The sequence below is a fragment of the Oxyura jamaicensis genome, chromosome 1 (genome assembly GCF_011077185.1).
Source record: "Oxyura jamaicensis isolate SHBP4307 breed ruddy duck chromosome 1, BPBGC_Ojam_1.0, whole genome shotgun sequence".
Taxonomy (NCBI): Eukaryota; Metazoa; Chordata; class Aves; order Anseriformes; family Anatidae; genus Oxyura; species Oxyura jamaicensis.
Window position 1 is genome coordinate 180,459,918 of NC_048893.1, and position 16,230 is coordinate 180,476,147.

At 33.7% G+C, this 16,230-nt stretch overlaps 1 protein-coding gene across 1 annotated transcript in view; it reads right to left on the bottom strand.

Annotated features, from left to right (window-relative positions):
* NBEA (neurobeachin) overlaps window positions 1–16,230 on the bottom strand; it is a 527,091-nt gene that overhangs the window by 272,195 nt on the left and 238,666 nt on the right. Inside the window, exons 35-36 of the mRNA XM_035337838.1 lie at window positions 9,822–9,883; window positions 7,093–7,133 (exon numbers count right to left, since the gene is read on the bottom strand). Of these exons, the coding sequence (XP_035193729.1) occupies window positions 7,093–7,133; window positions 9,822–9,883 (103 nt within the window). The remainder of the gene's footprint in view (window positions 1–7,092; window positions 7,134–9,821; window positions 9,884–16,230) is intronic.

Consider the following 16,230-nt stretch of genomic DNA (forward strand, 5'->3'; position numbering starts at 1 on the left):
ATCTTGAGGTCTCTTCCAACCTAGAAATTCTGTGATTCTGTGATTCTACAGATCTCTAGTACATGGTTCTATAATCTCCTACAATCTCTAGGACAACAAACAATAATAATAATAATAAAATATAAAAGGGTAACAAAAACAACAAAATTAAATTTTTGAAATTCGGGTCCACTTAAAAATTGAAAAAAAATATTTTTTCAGTTTATATTATTTCCAAATCAGCCTCTATTTACAATCAACTTTTTTGATTTTTACTCATGACTAGAACATTTATTTTACAAAAAACTCTTGTGATAATATTTAAAATAAATCAATAAATTAAATGTTTAATTATTTTTTGTATTATAATATATTATTATATATTATATATTATTATATTCTTTAATTGTTATTACATTAATTAATTTGATACACTCTATCTTCATAAAAAAGGAATAGTGATTTTCAGAGTTTTCATAAATGATGTGACAATTCTGACCGTTTCCAAATTCTGTAAAGAAGTCTAAAATTCTTTCAGAATTGTCTTAACAAATTGCACTTACTGACTAGACAGATAGCCTGTCTAATAATCATTCAACAACCATTCAACAACACCTTCCACTACAGGAGCCACAATCTCAGTTTTAGTTTCTCTAGACTTCTCTCTTCTCCATGTACTGAGTTAATCAGAAATTGTTTATTCCTTTGTTGTTGTTGTTGTTTTATTCAGTTTTTATTGAAATTTCTAGTCTAAGATATTAATAACCCACTTGATATCTCAGTTCTTCTATTACTTTATTTTAATCATTACTTCTTGACAAATGCAATTTTTTTATATCGATTCCCTTCTTTCTGGACACTTTCATATGTCTGGACAGAAGTCTTGCATAGAACTGTACAAGTGCTACCTTTTATAAGGATATGGAACTGGAAAGTTTATAAAAATGTGTTTGCAATTCACAACATGCATGTAATTTACCTTGGGTTTGAACTCCATGTTTTGATGTTTCCTCCTAAAATCACTGATAACTTGCTTTACGTCATTTAAGTAGAAATATTCAAAGGAAACATTATAGGATTGAAGAAAATGTTTCTTTATTACAGAAGAACATGACCATTTAAAAAAAGGTATGAGCAGAAAATGATTTAAAGATATAGCCACATAAATTTTTGAGCACATTGTGTACTTTTTAAGATCACACGATCCTTCCTTCCATTCCTAGATGAATTGAGCTATAGAGAATCAGATCTAAGAATTTTATTGCTTTTATTCTTCTCCCATACTAACATATATACTGTTAATAGATTATAAATAAAATGTATTTTGGCCTACTCTTTCAAGTAAATTTGGAAATAATTTTAGAATTTTATGACAGGTCATCATTTTAAAAAGTGACTATCCCCCCCCCCCCCAAAAAAAAAAAAAAAAAGAAAGAAAAAAAAAGATGCTGCATAATGACAGACAACATTCTTCCTGAAGGCAAATCTGCAAGTATTGGAATCCATTAGGCTTCTTGCCAAATCTCAGAAAAGAAAAGGAATGTGAAGCTTTCACAACACAATTTATGTGAATATGACTCTAACAATGCAGCAAAGGTAATAGGAAGTTTTAGATTTCACTTTCACAAGACTCATTTTCCTTCTATATTCTTGACTTAGAGTAATGTATGTTATTTTATTTTATTTTTTTTCTTGGAAGCACACAGACCCATTGCCCTTCAGATCACCTGTTGTAATTGCCCAATTTATCTTGAAAATGAAGTCAAACATTCCCAGAGGAACATTTCATTGGTATCTTAGAAGAAAAGAGAAAAAAAAAAAAAATCCCCAACTGTAAAAACAGTTACGTTACCCAAACAGCACTAGAGAAATGGCCAAATTTATTCAGATGTTACAGTAGTAACCTTAATTGCCTTGTAGAAACCCTACATCTCTCTAAAACAGACAGAAGATATACACGATAAAAGATGCACACATCTCCAGAAATTCTAGAGTTTACTTAATGACTGGAAAAATAGTTTAAGACATTTTACAATTATTATTAGCAATTTGTGTTGCTATGGATAATCATGTTAAAATCTCATATTCTGATATAAACAGGAGAGTGTAAATGAGTCAAGTGTAAATGAGATACGGAAGAGATCCTGCTTGTTACTGATGGAAAAACACTGAATTAGCTTTCAGAGTGTACAGGTATCTGGAAAACACACCTCACAGACTAATCAAGAAAATAGGATTTCCCTACTACTTGGAAAGAATACATTGATGATTTCCATTTGAAAGTTAGATTATCAGAAGCAGATGGCCAAAAGATGAAGACTGAGATTGGTTTGAAAGACATTCCCCACATGGACAAGGAATTAATGCAAGTAAATTCGCTGACACTCCTTTAGCTTAAAAAGACAACACAAAAGGATAAACTTTTGGACAGCTTCCAGAATTCTATGAAGCAATGAGAAACTCCAAGAGAAAAAAACATAAATCACTTAACTTGTGGAACCTGTATATAGAGATATACATAGACACCCTTCCCTTCGGCAAATTTTAATTCAGACTTTTGCAGTGATATGATATGCAGCATCTGTCTCCTCCTAGTTGCATGGGTACAAATACAGAGACAATGAATATTCTAACCGGATGAATGGGTGAACATGGCCAGAGGTGGAACAGTCAACTTGTTTCATGGTGAGGAAAAAAAAAAAAAAATACACCTCTGTAGGAATTTTCATAACCAGCCTCAATTTCACCATTCAAATTGTGTTGCACATATCCTAAGTAAATTAAGTTCTGGGTTCATCATTCTTTATATTTAAGAGAAGCAATCATTATTTAAATTCTCTTCAGCCTTCCTACTAATGCTGGTGTGAAAAACATGAATAGCAAATACTTGTGCTACTGTCAAAGGCACTCTTAAAGAGTTATCAAACAAAAATTAACGAGCATGAGATATGTAGAGATACCTTAGGAGGGAACAAATGAGGAGTAATAGGCATAAATAATCTAATATTGGGAAGAAGATTAAATAGATCCAAAATTAAAATAAATAAAATTATAATGAAAATTAAAATGTTTGTAATAATGTATAAAATGTAAAAAATAGACATTCAAATATTGTAGTACAGAAATAAAGGTTAACTGTCTTAAGATGGATAAGGTACCTGTTAGAATGGTATTTGATAAGAAGGAACTATATCACAGAGCCATAGAATTCCTACTGTTCTAGAAAGAGTTGAATAGAGTATGTTTAGTATCAGGAATCATAGAATATCTCGAGTTGGAAGGGACCCATAAGGATCATCAAGTCCAACTCTTGGTACTGCACAGGTCTACCCAAAAGTTTAGACCATGTGACTAAGTGCACAGTCCAATCTTTTCTTGAATTCAGACAGGCTCAGTGAAGTGACTACTTCACTGGGGAGCCTGTTCCAGTGCGCAACCACCCTCTCGGTGAAGAACCTCCTCCTGACGTTGAGCCTAAACTTCCCCTGCTTAACCCCGTTCCCATGGGTCCTATCACTGGTGTTTATGAAGAAAAGGTCTCCTGCCTCTTCACTCCCCCTCATGAGGAAGTTGTAGACCACGACTGAGGTCCCCCCTCAGCCTCCTCTGATCCAGGCTGAACAGGCCCAGTGACCTCAGCCTCTCCTCATAGGTATTCCCCTCCAGGCCCTTCACCATCTCCGTCGCCCTCCTCTGAACACTCTCCAACAGTTGAATGTCCTTTTTGTACTGTGGTGCCCAGAACTGCACACAGCACTCGAGGTGAGGCCACACCAGTGCGGAGTAGAGTGGGACAATCACTTCCCTCGACCAACTAGCAATGCCGTGCTTGATGCATCCCTAGATACAGTTGACCTTCCTGGCTGCCAGGGCACACTTCTGGCTCATATTCAACTTGCTGTCTACCACGACCCCCAGATCCCTCTCTTCCAGGCTGCTCTCCAGCGTCTTGTTGCCCAGTCTGTATGTATGGCCAGGGTTGCCTTGTCCCAGGTGCAGGACCCGGCACTTGCTTTTGTTAAACTTCATGCGGCTGGTGATCGCCCAGCTCTCCAACCTGTCCAGATCTTTCTGCAAGGCCTTTCCACCCTCATCTGAGTCTACAACTCCTCCAAGTTTGGCGTCGTCAGCAAATTTGCTCAAAACGCCTTCTAGTCCTACATCCAAATCATTTATAAAAACATTGAAGAGGACTGGCCCTAAAATGGAGCCTTGAGGGACCCCACTAGTGACCATCTGCCAGCCTGATGTGGCCCCATTTAGCACAACACTTTGAGCCCTGCCCGTCAGCTAATTGCTCACCCTTCGTATGATGTTTTTTTAAGTTGTATGCTGGACATTTTGTCCAGTAGGATCCTATGGGAAACCGTGTCAAAAGCCTTGCTGAAGTCCAAAAAGATCACATCAGCTGGTTTCCCTTGGTTGACTAGACGGGTGATCTTATCATAAAAGGAAATCAGATTTGTTAGGCAGGACCTACCCTTCATGAACCCATGTTGGCTGGGATCAGTGACTGCATTGTCCCCCAGGTGCGCTTCAATAACTTCAGGGATCATCTTCTCCATAATTTTACCAGGCACTGACGTGAGACTGACAGGCCTGTAATTGCTAGGGTCTTCTTTCTGACCCTTCTTGAAAATTGGCACAACATTTGCCAGCTTCCAGTCTACAGGGACCTCTCCAGATTCCCAAGATCATTGAAAAATAATTTAGAGAGGTCCCACGATGACATCAGCCAGCTCTTTAATCACCCCAGAATTAATCCCATCCGGACCCATGGACTTGTATGGATCCAGGTGGAGCAGCAAATCCTGCACACATTCAGGGTTGGTTGGGAGTTTGTCATTCCCACCGTCACGGTCCTCCAGCTAGTTGAGTTGTGCTTCTTTTGAAGCATGAGTTGTGCTTCTTTTATATGAATCCCACACTTCAAGGCTTCGTCTGGTCAGCTATAGGGACCAGGAAAGGATTTCTGGTTTTGCTCAACTTCTGAGTTTCTGTGTTGGGCAGCTGCCAGTCTCTGAAGCCTTGGACATATTCCATCCCTTGAGACAGGATGCACATTGGGATCTCCTAGGGCATTTAGTACTGAATCTCTACAGAGCCTGGTTTCTAGATCTTGCCTTTTATTTATTTATTTTTCCTCCCTTCTCCTTGGAGAGGGATTAATTTCTTAATATTGCTTCAAATATTTTCTTGCCACTTAGGAGAATGGATAATGCATTCTTTCCCCCCCACCCCTTTTTGCCATTTTATAGATGTGATTGCTGTAATGTATATAGTAGTATACAACCACTATGTTTTACATGTATTAAATCTCTGGAGAGTGTTTTATGGACTGTGCTGCATGGGAGAAGATCCTTCACAGATATTTTTGATTAAGTATGTACTGACTGTCTTCCTGTGATATGGAGAGACAGACTGGAATCTATCCAAGCAGCTTCTGACTTTCCAGGTTAATAAACTAGACAATGTAGACAAACACAACTCATTTACGAGGCTCAAACTGTTAAACAAAGTTTAAAAGGCTTAGCTGAAGCCCAGTTTATCCATTAATTACGTACTGGGGTTTGTCAAACTGATATACTCTTGATATAGTTTGCTTTCTTTAAGACACTTTCAGTTGCATAATTTTTCATAAAAGCAAACTATTTACAGAATTTACCTACAGCTTAATTATAAGAAGAACCATGTGTTATCAATTATTTGAGAATCTCATAAAACATTTTAATTAAAAGCATTTATTGGTTATGTACATCTTTTCCCTTCCCACTCCCACTTTTCTAGTAAAATCCAATTTACAATGGATAGTATCTAAAAGAAAATAATTTCCTCAACATAGGGATTTGGAAGCAGATTATTTTCATTCTAGCTTTGAAATTTCCTTTGGAGTCTCCCGAATTATTATCTTGATCAAATTTCTAACATAGGCGGAGGGAAAATCAATAGAATGAATGATGTTTTGAAAACTACTAAATCCTGAAATTAGTCAGATAATCTACATGTATTCTAGAACTGCAAGTGACAGCATTTTTTCCTAGAGAACCATTTACAGTATAACACTATGTTTTTAAAATGGTTAAGTCGAAAGGTGTCTTAAATACTATTTTCTGTTTAAGCAGATAAATTTCCCCTGTTAATAGATAAGATACCGAAAAATACAAGTGGCATGAGATAAGACTCCTTTGGGATAACACCATTCAGTTTCTACAGAAGCTGCATCACCAAACAGAAACACTTGCAAGAGATCTGGAAGTAATTAGGAACTACTGTAGCATTTGGGATAAAATAAAAATAAAAAAAATAAAAATCAATGAAATCTAAATCTGATGCAACACAGAACTACACTGCAAATATATATATGTATTTAATTGTATGGTTTATTGAAGAAATCTGCCACTCCAGTAACAACACAGTGGTAACATACTCAACTAGGCTGAGGGAACAAAGGCCAGTTAATCAAACACAGATCTTGTCGAACATAACATATCTTCATTTGTTTTATTTTAAAATAGACAAAATTCTAATGAAAATGCCTACTTTTATGAAAAGTGAAAATAATGACATGTTTATTATCAATTATCACCCCCCCAACAACAACAACAAAAAATTCAAGTATTTGAATGTATGTGTTTGGATTATATAAGAAATAAAGAAAATGAAACCTTCAAAATAACCTAAATTTTAATCTAGAAGTAGGTGACACTAGGAGAAAACAAAACAAAACAAACAAACAAAAAAATGGGTGCAGGGAAGCAAGCTACAGTAAAAGAATTTTTCTGAAAATAGTAAGAATAGCAATTTTTATTCTTCCCTAAACCCCAAAATGATGCACCATCCCTACAGAAGTTCCTTTAAAATTTAAAATGTATTTTTCACAGAAACTCTAAATTCCTTTGGGGGGAAAGACTTGATTGCATATCCCTCAGAGTCTAAAAGGCTGCCCATATGAACTGAATTATCCATGACATGTACCTTCAGACATTTGTAATGTGATATTTCATGTAAATTTAGACCATACCTTGGACGTGAGCCGCTGGCAATGTTGATTTTATTCAGGAGCTCAGATAAGAAAAAAAACTCTGACATCCTTGCTAATCTGTAGTCGTTAACATGGAATTTCCAACATAAAGAGCATAAAAGCATCTAATTTGCTGTAGCAAATGAAAGGAAAACAAACTTTGTATTTCCCTTTCCTTTTCAATGTCTAAAGTTACTCTGTTCTGTGCAAACAAAATTGTGCTTTTCAAAGGTTTTTGATATTATCATCTATCTTTTGAATGACACATTTCAAACTTCTCCAAATAATCTGTTGAATGTCTTTCAATTTGAATATGAAGGATTTACCCATGATAGGAAGAAAAATCATAGTTACATTGGCAATATTAAAAAACCAACCAACCAAACAACAACAAAAAAAACAGTACTTTATTCAGTTTCTCATATGGAAAAGCTCATGTAGTGCTACCTGTTTTTATATAGAGATGATTAGATGATTTAATCTCATTTTGCTGCGGACAACATTTCCTAGGTTCCTAATTCCAAATTCTGTTAGCTAGAGGCTGGATTACATTATATGTTTTATCTGCCATTCTCTTGCAATCATGTTCTTAATTATGTCCTATTAGTATTTTAAAACATTTACCTCGTGTTTTCTTTCAACAAATAATTTTAAATAAATTAAACACAAAATTTTACCGAAAAAAAAAAATTCATGTAGATGAGCAGAACTGCATACAGTGTTTAGTACACCTATGAGATGTTCTGTGCAGATACAATGCTTTAGGTGAGCCACTACACCACTACAGCCCCCTGTTGACAAATGCCTATAGAAACATGTAGCGTCACTCCATCAACAATCTTAGATACAGGCACAGAAAATTGTCCAAATATACAAGACAAGGAAACCACCCTAAAATATCAGCTAGGGTATAAGAATTAAAAGCTGTTATTTCCCCAAGTAATCGGATAGATAGAAAAGAGCTCTCAAGCAAACATAGAAAAACAATAAATATTCAAAATTCCAAAATGATTAGGCTCTTTATACTGTATAAGGATACAATTAGGCTTATTTTTAACGTAGTCAAATATTTTGAAATAATAAATAAATTGTATAATAGTCACAGAAACAACAAATTGATTTAGGTGCATTTGTTACATAGCTTTACAAAGACGTCTAAAAAAAAGCATTGCAGAAAGAGCTTAAATTTCTCTCTCTTCCTTTCAATCAATATTTGAGGCAAAGTTTCATCTCTAGGGCCCTTAATGGCAGGAATTCCTGGAGCCAGCAAATGAGTAATGTTAAACCTATGATTAGATGATGAGGCCATCAAAGACACTAGACCCTAATGCTACATTCCACTTTATTCTTGAGAACTGCAGTAAAACCAAAGGCTAGGGAAGAAAGGATTGTAAGTTATTCCTTTCCTCAAGTAAAGGTTTCAAAAGCTGTTAAAAAGAAATAAAAAAAAAAAAAAAGAAGAAAAAAAAATTGCATGAAATGAACATAAGGCTCAAAAGCTTTAATGGATCTATTGGAATTTTCCTGGAACTCAGGATTTAACAATTAGGTAACAAATTTTTCAAGTACCCTGCTGGAGAGGGTTTGAACTTCAAACCCTACTGAGGATTCCTGCCAGGGATGTATTTTTCTTTCACTTTTCCCTAACCAATATCCATCCTGGCTAAGAGGAAAAAAAAAAGAAAAAAAAAGAAAAGAAAAAAAAAGAAGAAGAAGAAAAAAAAAAAAAAGGAAAACAAGATTTAATGATTTCCTTATGACATAAGCTTGAAGAAATGCAACCTATGGACTGGCAAACAGCAGGTAAGTTGGAACGCCTCCCCCCAGGATCTGTAAGTGTTAATTATTTTCATCAAAAGATGATATTAATTAATTTCAATTACTCCTAGAAACTCATTTGTTTTTAGTACACTTTTGGTGCATGTTCTCAAAGTGCAGCTGTGAATGCTCAAGGAAAACTACAAACAAGTTTGTTTTTGTTTTTGTTTTTATTTTTTTTTTTTTTTGTAATAATGTTAAAAGTTACCCTAGGCATTTTGCATAACAACTTGCAATGCTTTTAACTGGTATCTTAACTCTGTGGAAAATTTGATAAAAGGTATGCTGTTAATAAGTCTTTAGAACTAAAATAAATAAAACGGTGAAGATATTGGGAGCTGTATTTGCCATTGTATTTGCCTTGTATTACATAAAATGAGAAGAATTCTAAAATGTTTGTGGATAGCTTATTACTGACAGTTTAAAGTAAAAGGCTTTATATGTCATGTTCCTCTGCTTTTTATGTACTGATAGCTATATAATATATGTAATAATTTATGCCACATATACTGAAAGCCACCGTTTAATTAATTTTTTAATTCAAGGACAGATTTTAACATAAAAATAGGAAAACAATATTATATTCATGTATTGTATGTAAATAAGAACTGGCTTGAAAGAGAATTAATATGCAGGAAAAGTTCATAATATACATCCATACACTTTTAAAAGTCAAACGCAAGTATACTTTGCAAACCCTTTGAATATAAAAACACTATGCAGAATATGTGCGTATATCCATACACTTTTAAAAGTCAAGCGCAAGTATACTTTGAAAACCCTTTGAATATAGAAACACTATGCAGAATATGTGTGTGTATATATATATAAGCATATATATATATATATATAAATCTACAACCTTTATGCTACCAGAAGATATTAATTTGTATGTTCCTATACTGAAATGGAAGAATGAAACAAGCAGCAATACAGAATTCCTGGGCTGGCAGTAATCCAGCACTGTGCTATCTACTACAATTAAAACCAGAGAATGTCTTACCTGCGAACAAAGTAGCATAACAAGTTCAACCACTGAAGTACTCGACTTCATACAAACCAGACCTGCAATAGACAGTCAAAAATTAATTTAAAATATTGCTGATATTTAGTAATTATAGCTAAATATTTATATGTTTTTAGAAAATCCTTAAAATCTCTGTATTGTATTTTTTAAAAAATCACTCAAATACACTGAAACATATTTCAAGCACAAATATCTGATTACTTCAGATTCAAACATATTTAAATGTTCAGAAACCATCAAAAACATCACCTAGGGAAAAAACAAACAAACAAACAAACAAACAAAAAACACTGGAATCAGTATATATATATATATATATAATTACTTCTTTTTGGCATTTAGCTCAGTTCATTATTTAGCAAAATAAATAAATGAAATCTACCTACCTACCTATATCATCCAAAGCTATTCAATATATGATGAGCATAAGAAAACAATCTTTAAAAATTAAATCCTGTAAGTGTTTAACCTGATCAGATATTAACTGGGAGATTATAAGGCCTTTGCCCAGAAATTATTTTAATTCTCATCTGGCAGCTGTGTTTCCTGTAATTGAAAGTTTGAGGAGTAATGAAAGGTGCACACATGTGAAATCTAATTCTTATCGTTTAGATTCCATACTTGGTAGTTTGTTTTTCTTGAAAATCCTGAATTATGCAGCGTAATTATTGTTCACATTTTTGAACTTAATTTGAGTAATCATTACGTAATCACATTACCACTATTTGCAATACTTTTTTTTTTTTTTTTTTTTTTTTTTTTTTTTTTTTCCCCCCCCGACGTTGGAATACTGATTTTGGAGAAAGGGATACCATGTCTAGGTATTTAAAAGATACATTGTGAAAAGATGAGGAGGAAGTTACACTTCTACTTTTAACTTCGGTAGCCTCTGGGTTCTAAAATCACATAGGCAACACATTGATATCACGGCTCAGGGCATGGAAACACTTTGTTCGTGTCATAAAAATGATAAATACACTAATAATAAGGTTTACAACTAAGGACCAAACAGGAAGATGAAAAGCAAGCTGATGTGCTTTAAGTAGGTTTCAACAAACAGTGATTAGAGACAAAAGCACTCCTACACAATAGCGAAGATATTTATTGCGGGTAGAGGATAAATACTCTTTTGTGCCCATTTTGCTAACAACCCCATCCTCATTGTACAGTAACACAGAACACGCTGTAAGAAACCACTAGGCTTCCATTTTATCAGATATACGAGCAGACAGTTAACTAATGAAATAAGAGGCAGATGTGAAAAGCTCATTTAGGAAGACAATTGCTGTAATTGATCAGCTATTCTCATGCTCAAGTGCTAGAGGATCAGAAAGATTAATGGGATACTTATCACCTGCAGGCTACCTCCACTGTTTGAAAGCTGACAAAGAAAATCCAAACAGGAGGGCAAACTCCACAGTTAAGCCAATGCAGGTATCACAGACACATTAAATATTTTATCAGAGAATATTCACTGTTTTATTGTGAATCCATCTCATATTCTATAACACAAACAAACGCCTTTCCTGTCATATAATTAACTTCTTTCAAAACCAGACCTCATACGTTTTAGAAGATAATCTAAACAGAATAATGCTCTTCCATGCTACTTAATTCCCATGCTGCTGAATTCTCATGCTACTCTTCTAAATGTTTATCTGTCTTTACCTTCTGATTCCATATCAAAAGAGCAAATACTCTAGAATACGCATGTTACACACTTATGAAAAATAAACCAATCAAATTACATAATAAAGGTTATATAGCTGCAGCAATTTTGGTGCATCTTGACCAGATTTTCTGAAATAGAAAATTCGATGTAAAACCTACACTTATATAGATTCATATAATGAATACTTCCTGGATTAATTAAACAAATTAAAAGTTTTTGTCTTTGAAATACAGTTGGTAATACTTGTACCACCAGCTTCAAACAAAATTAAAATAATAATAATTAAAAAAAAACAACTTGGAGTATAGAACAAAACAAATATGCATAAAATGGTAGAAAAACAGGACAAATACTTGTTATTATCATCCAAATAACAATGTTGATCTAGTCTTAATGACATAAATGCTGTATAATTAATAAAACAGGACTCTCTGAAGACAATGAGAATTACTTAACACATTTTTTCTAATGCACTTTTCTATTTACAGTAACAAGAATGTTAATACTTAACTGTTTAAAAGCCTAATGATTATATGGGCTTGAATAAAATGTTTGTCTGATCTTAAAATCTATGACTTTTCTCTGTCTGAACATCAGTTGATAATTTTTGTATACCAGAGCTAATCATTTGTGAGCTTGGATGTAGTCTTCTAGCATCAGAAGGAGGACTGAATTGATTTTGGTAAAATTCAGAAGAGGAGGATACAGAAGTGACATCTGGTTAGCACATCAGCACATCCATTAGTTGTAACCAGCTCTGTTTTTGCCTGCTGATGAAATAAACCACTGATAACAGACATTAACACCTCTCATAACCAATAGCATTTGAAATTAGATGTTTCTGTGAAGATTTTCAAGTAAAAAAATAAACTACTAACTTAGAAATTGTGGCACTTTTCACCTGTGAAAGTAGAGAAGGAAATAGGAAAGCGTCACAAAACAGGTTCATGGTGAAAAAGATGGATGCCAGTAATACCCTTTACAGAGAGCTCAGCCTAAAGCAGAAGGAACAGCTTGAAGTGCACAATTCTCTAGTTAGAAATAAGCAAAGATAGGACAAGTCATAACAGAAGATGGGGAATCATACACATCTTAATGAGTAGGAAGAAGGGTAGAAGCAGAATTACTTTCTATTCACATTTTTTTCCTTTAAGCTTTTATACTGTATATTGCTTGAAATAAAATAGAGTATGGAAATGTGTAAAAGAGCAGGGGCATTTCACATCATAAGTCTCTTGTTTATCAGCTTCCTACTCACACTTCAGTTGAGTAGATGTTTTGAACATCTACTCAAAACATATGAGGGAAACTGTGTGCCCTCCCTTGTATGCTTCACTTCCTCATTCCTAGCTGCCATGGGCTCTATTTTGTGTCCTTGTGTTTCTTCTTGTCTTTGCTTATTACTGATTAAATGGGAAAGGTTTGAAATACTTTATTTATTTATTTATTTTCCTTCTCTGTTACACAAAGCACAATTAATATTCACCTGTCAAAGGTATTGTAGAGTCAATAGTAGAGGATGATAAAAACAAGACAGATCCATTTGTGACTATTTGAAAAAACTGACAATGCAATCTCTGGTTTATGAAAATCCCACATAATCGAAAGCATAGGAGTAAGTTAAGGAGGAACCACCATACCTCTTCTATTGAACTAACATACATACATGGAACAAAAGGTCATTTTAATAAACTTTTGTTTTTAAGCTTGTGCAATCCTCTGTTCTAGGAAGTCCAGCTTGTATTGAGTGACTCACTGCTTTAGGCTTGGTACAGACACTAATATTTCTTTCTTCAGACAGTAGATATTCTAACAAGCAAAAAACAAAGGAGAATGAAAATGTTCTACTCTCATTGTACAGACAGAAAGGCAGAAACTGGTTGAGGTATCTTCACAAAATCAAAAATAGAATCACGAGAAACAAATAATATGGCAAGCTTTGAAAAATAATGGCTTCTCTAACTGAGGAAAGCATACAAATCTATTTTCTGTTTTCTCCCCTACTGCCCCCCATTTAACTCCAATGTGAAGTATTTGCAATTCAAACTAAAACTGCATTCTTCAACTGCATATAAGTTCTTCCTATACCATCTGTATCAAATGCCATTAAGGAAGTTAATGTAATTACCAAAATACAAGTGGATATTTCCTGCATACAGAAAGGTTAAAAAGGTCATTGTTTAACTGAATGGAGTACTTGCTCTTTATATTTGCTGTTCTTAGTACTTTTTTCATGGTCTATTCTCAGTCCATTAAATATAGACATCAAAATTCAGCAATTTGATGGCAACAATGACCACATATATGGATGCAAAAACTGGGAGAATCAAGTGCATGACCTTAGCTAATCTGGAATAAATGATGAATGCCTGGCAATTATCTTGAAATGCTCTGGTTTACATGACTTCTTTTTCAGTGTTCTTCTGGTGCCCCAAAGATATGCTAATTATTTCTTTTCACTATGACTTATTAATGTCTAAAAAAAGATTAATTTCAACATTACTGTTTTAGTCATTCCTATGACATTAATGAAATCACGGGTTCAAAACCTTGAAGTCACCATGCTGAACAAGTCAGTGTGAATTTTTATTTTGAATAAATATAATGTAGGCTGAAAAAATAATTTATTAAAAAAAATCCTTATGATATAAGATCACATCTTTGAACTTCTTTTTATTATTATTAATACAATGTGTGTATGAATCTAACTGAATACCACCACAATTTCATCTGGTCTTTATTAAAGTTTGCCTGCATTTTCTTTCAATGATTTTACTTTGTCAACTTAAACCCTTATTGGAACTGGAATCAATTGTAATATTAGGAATAAAAAAAGGTAAATGTTTTAAATCTTATGTTGAACTTAGAAAAAAAAAAAAAAAAAAAAAAAAAAAGATGTGATTAACCAAACTTTAGAGCCTGCAGAAGCTGCAAAAATATTTCACTCACTTATAGTTGTGACTTAACTGAAAAGTCTCAGGTATGGTTACAAAAACCTTGAAAAAGTTTACTCTGTTAAGCCTAGTTCACAGGGAAAAGTTGGCCTCACAGAGAAAACATTATACCATGTCATCAAAACTACAGGAGCCTGGTATGGAAAATAAAGCTTATGATAAAATAAAGACATTCTATTGCACGTATTATCTTATTAGCATATGAAATGTGCATAAAAGGTACTTAGAAATGAGCATAAGGTCCTAAAATTAAACAAAAAGATTCAGAAGGTACCAGAATTCTATTTTTTACTTATATTTTCATAAGGTCAACTACTTTATACTTCCTACTGATAGAGTTTTTCATGTACCTTAAACAAAAATGTACATTGTTCATATTGCTCATTAGTAATTAGTACTGGTAATTAGTACTTTATCTGTTCCTGTAATCCTCGATGTTTTATGTGCCAAGACACAGAATAGGAATTTTCCCCAGTTAACTGATGAATTTACGTCTCCATTTTTTATAAGACTATTACCTTTTACTCCTTTCAAAATTTGTTAGCAATGGTGCAAAAAACTTTGATGACAATTCATGCTGGTGACAGACACTAAAGCATGTTTTGGCTTTGACAACACTAAGAAAAAAGGTGATCAATATTTTGGTTGTAAATGCAAGTTTATTTTTGCAAAATCTCTTTATCCTGCCACCAGAATCATGACAAATATTTTCTTGAAATATTTTTCTAAATCCAAACAGGAATCAGAGAAATAAGCTTAGTATTTCTTTTATTGACCATTAATTAAAATTATTTTGATATTTTAAATCTCCATTATTCTTTCTCTGCCATATGTTGTCATTTGGATTCATGGTTTTAGTCAACTATCAAGTTGCTGCCAAGTGTATAAATATCTGAAATGTATAGGGGGGAAAATATAAAGATAACCAAAAAGTTTGTGAGCATGTGAAAATATTAACTGAAATAAAAGATTTTCTTCCTCCAAGCAAAGCAATTATTAGAAAATAGAGGTGCCATCCCTTGCCTAGGAAAAAATAGTCATCAAAACTGCACCAAACAGTGAGACATCCAATTTGCCAGAAGAAAAAGAACTAATTTAGTAGCTATAGGTGATGAATGGGCACAGTTCTTGTTTTGTTTTGTTGTTTTCAATTTTAAATAACTTACAGTACAAAGGACTGCAGAGTGGTCAAACTTTTTATTTGATAGACTATTCTTCCAAGGAAGGAGAAAACAAGAGTATGAATGTAGGAAGACAGTAATTAGTCCTCCAAAGCAGAATATAATGTTTTGCTAGATTACACCAAAAACTGGCTTTTACTTATATATATATCATACTCTGTAGATGTTTAAATTACACTAATGATCTTAGTTTATGAAAAGAAAAAGTTGGCAAATATTCAGGAATTGCAGAAAGTCTGCGGATGGAAATCACAGTCACGTTGCATAATAATTATATCTCCATTTTTACTAGATAAAAGGAAATAATATTCCAATGAAAATATACTCACTAAAACAACAAAGTTAGGCTAATGGATTTAACAATTCCCTTCAGTAGCCTTGACTGGCAGAACACATTATCACCAACTTTAGGGACAACGAAGGATGACTACACTAGCACTCCAGCCTATCCTTTGTGTGGGTAGATCTCCTTTACAGAGCAAGAGATGACACAGAAAAACACAATGAATGTGAATTTGACTCAGTGCTTTTAGAGTTGATCAAGAGTGTTATATTTCCTACATTTGTTTTTGTTGTTC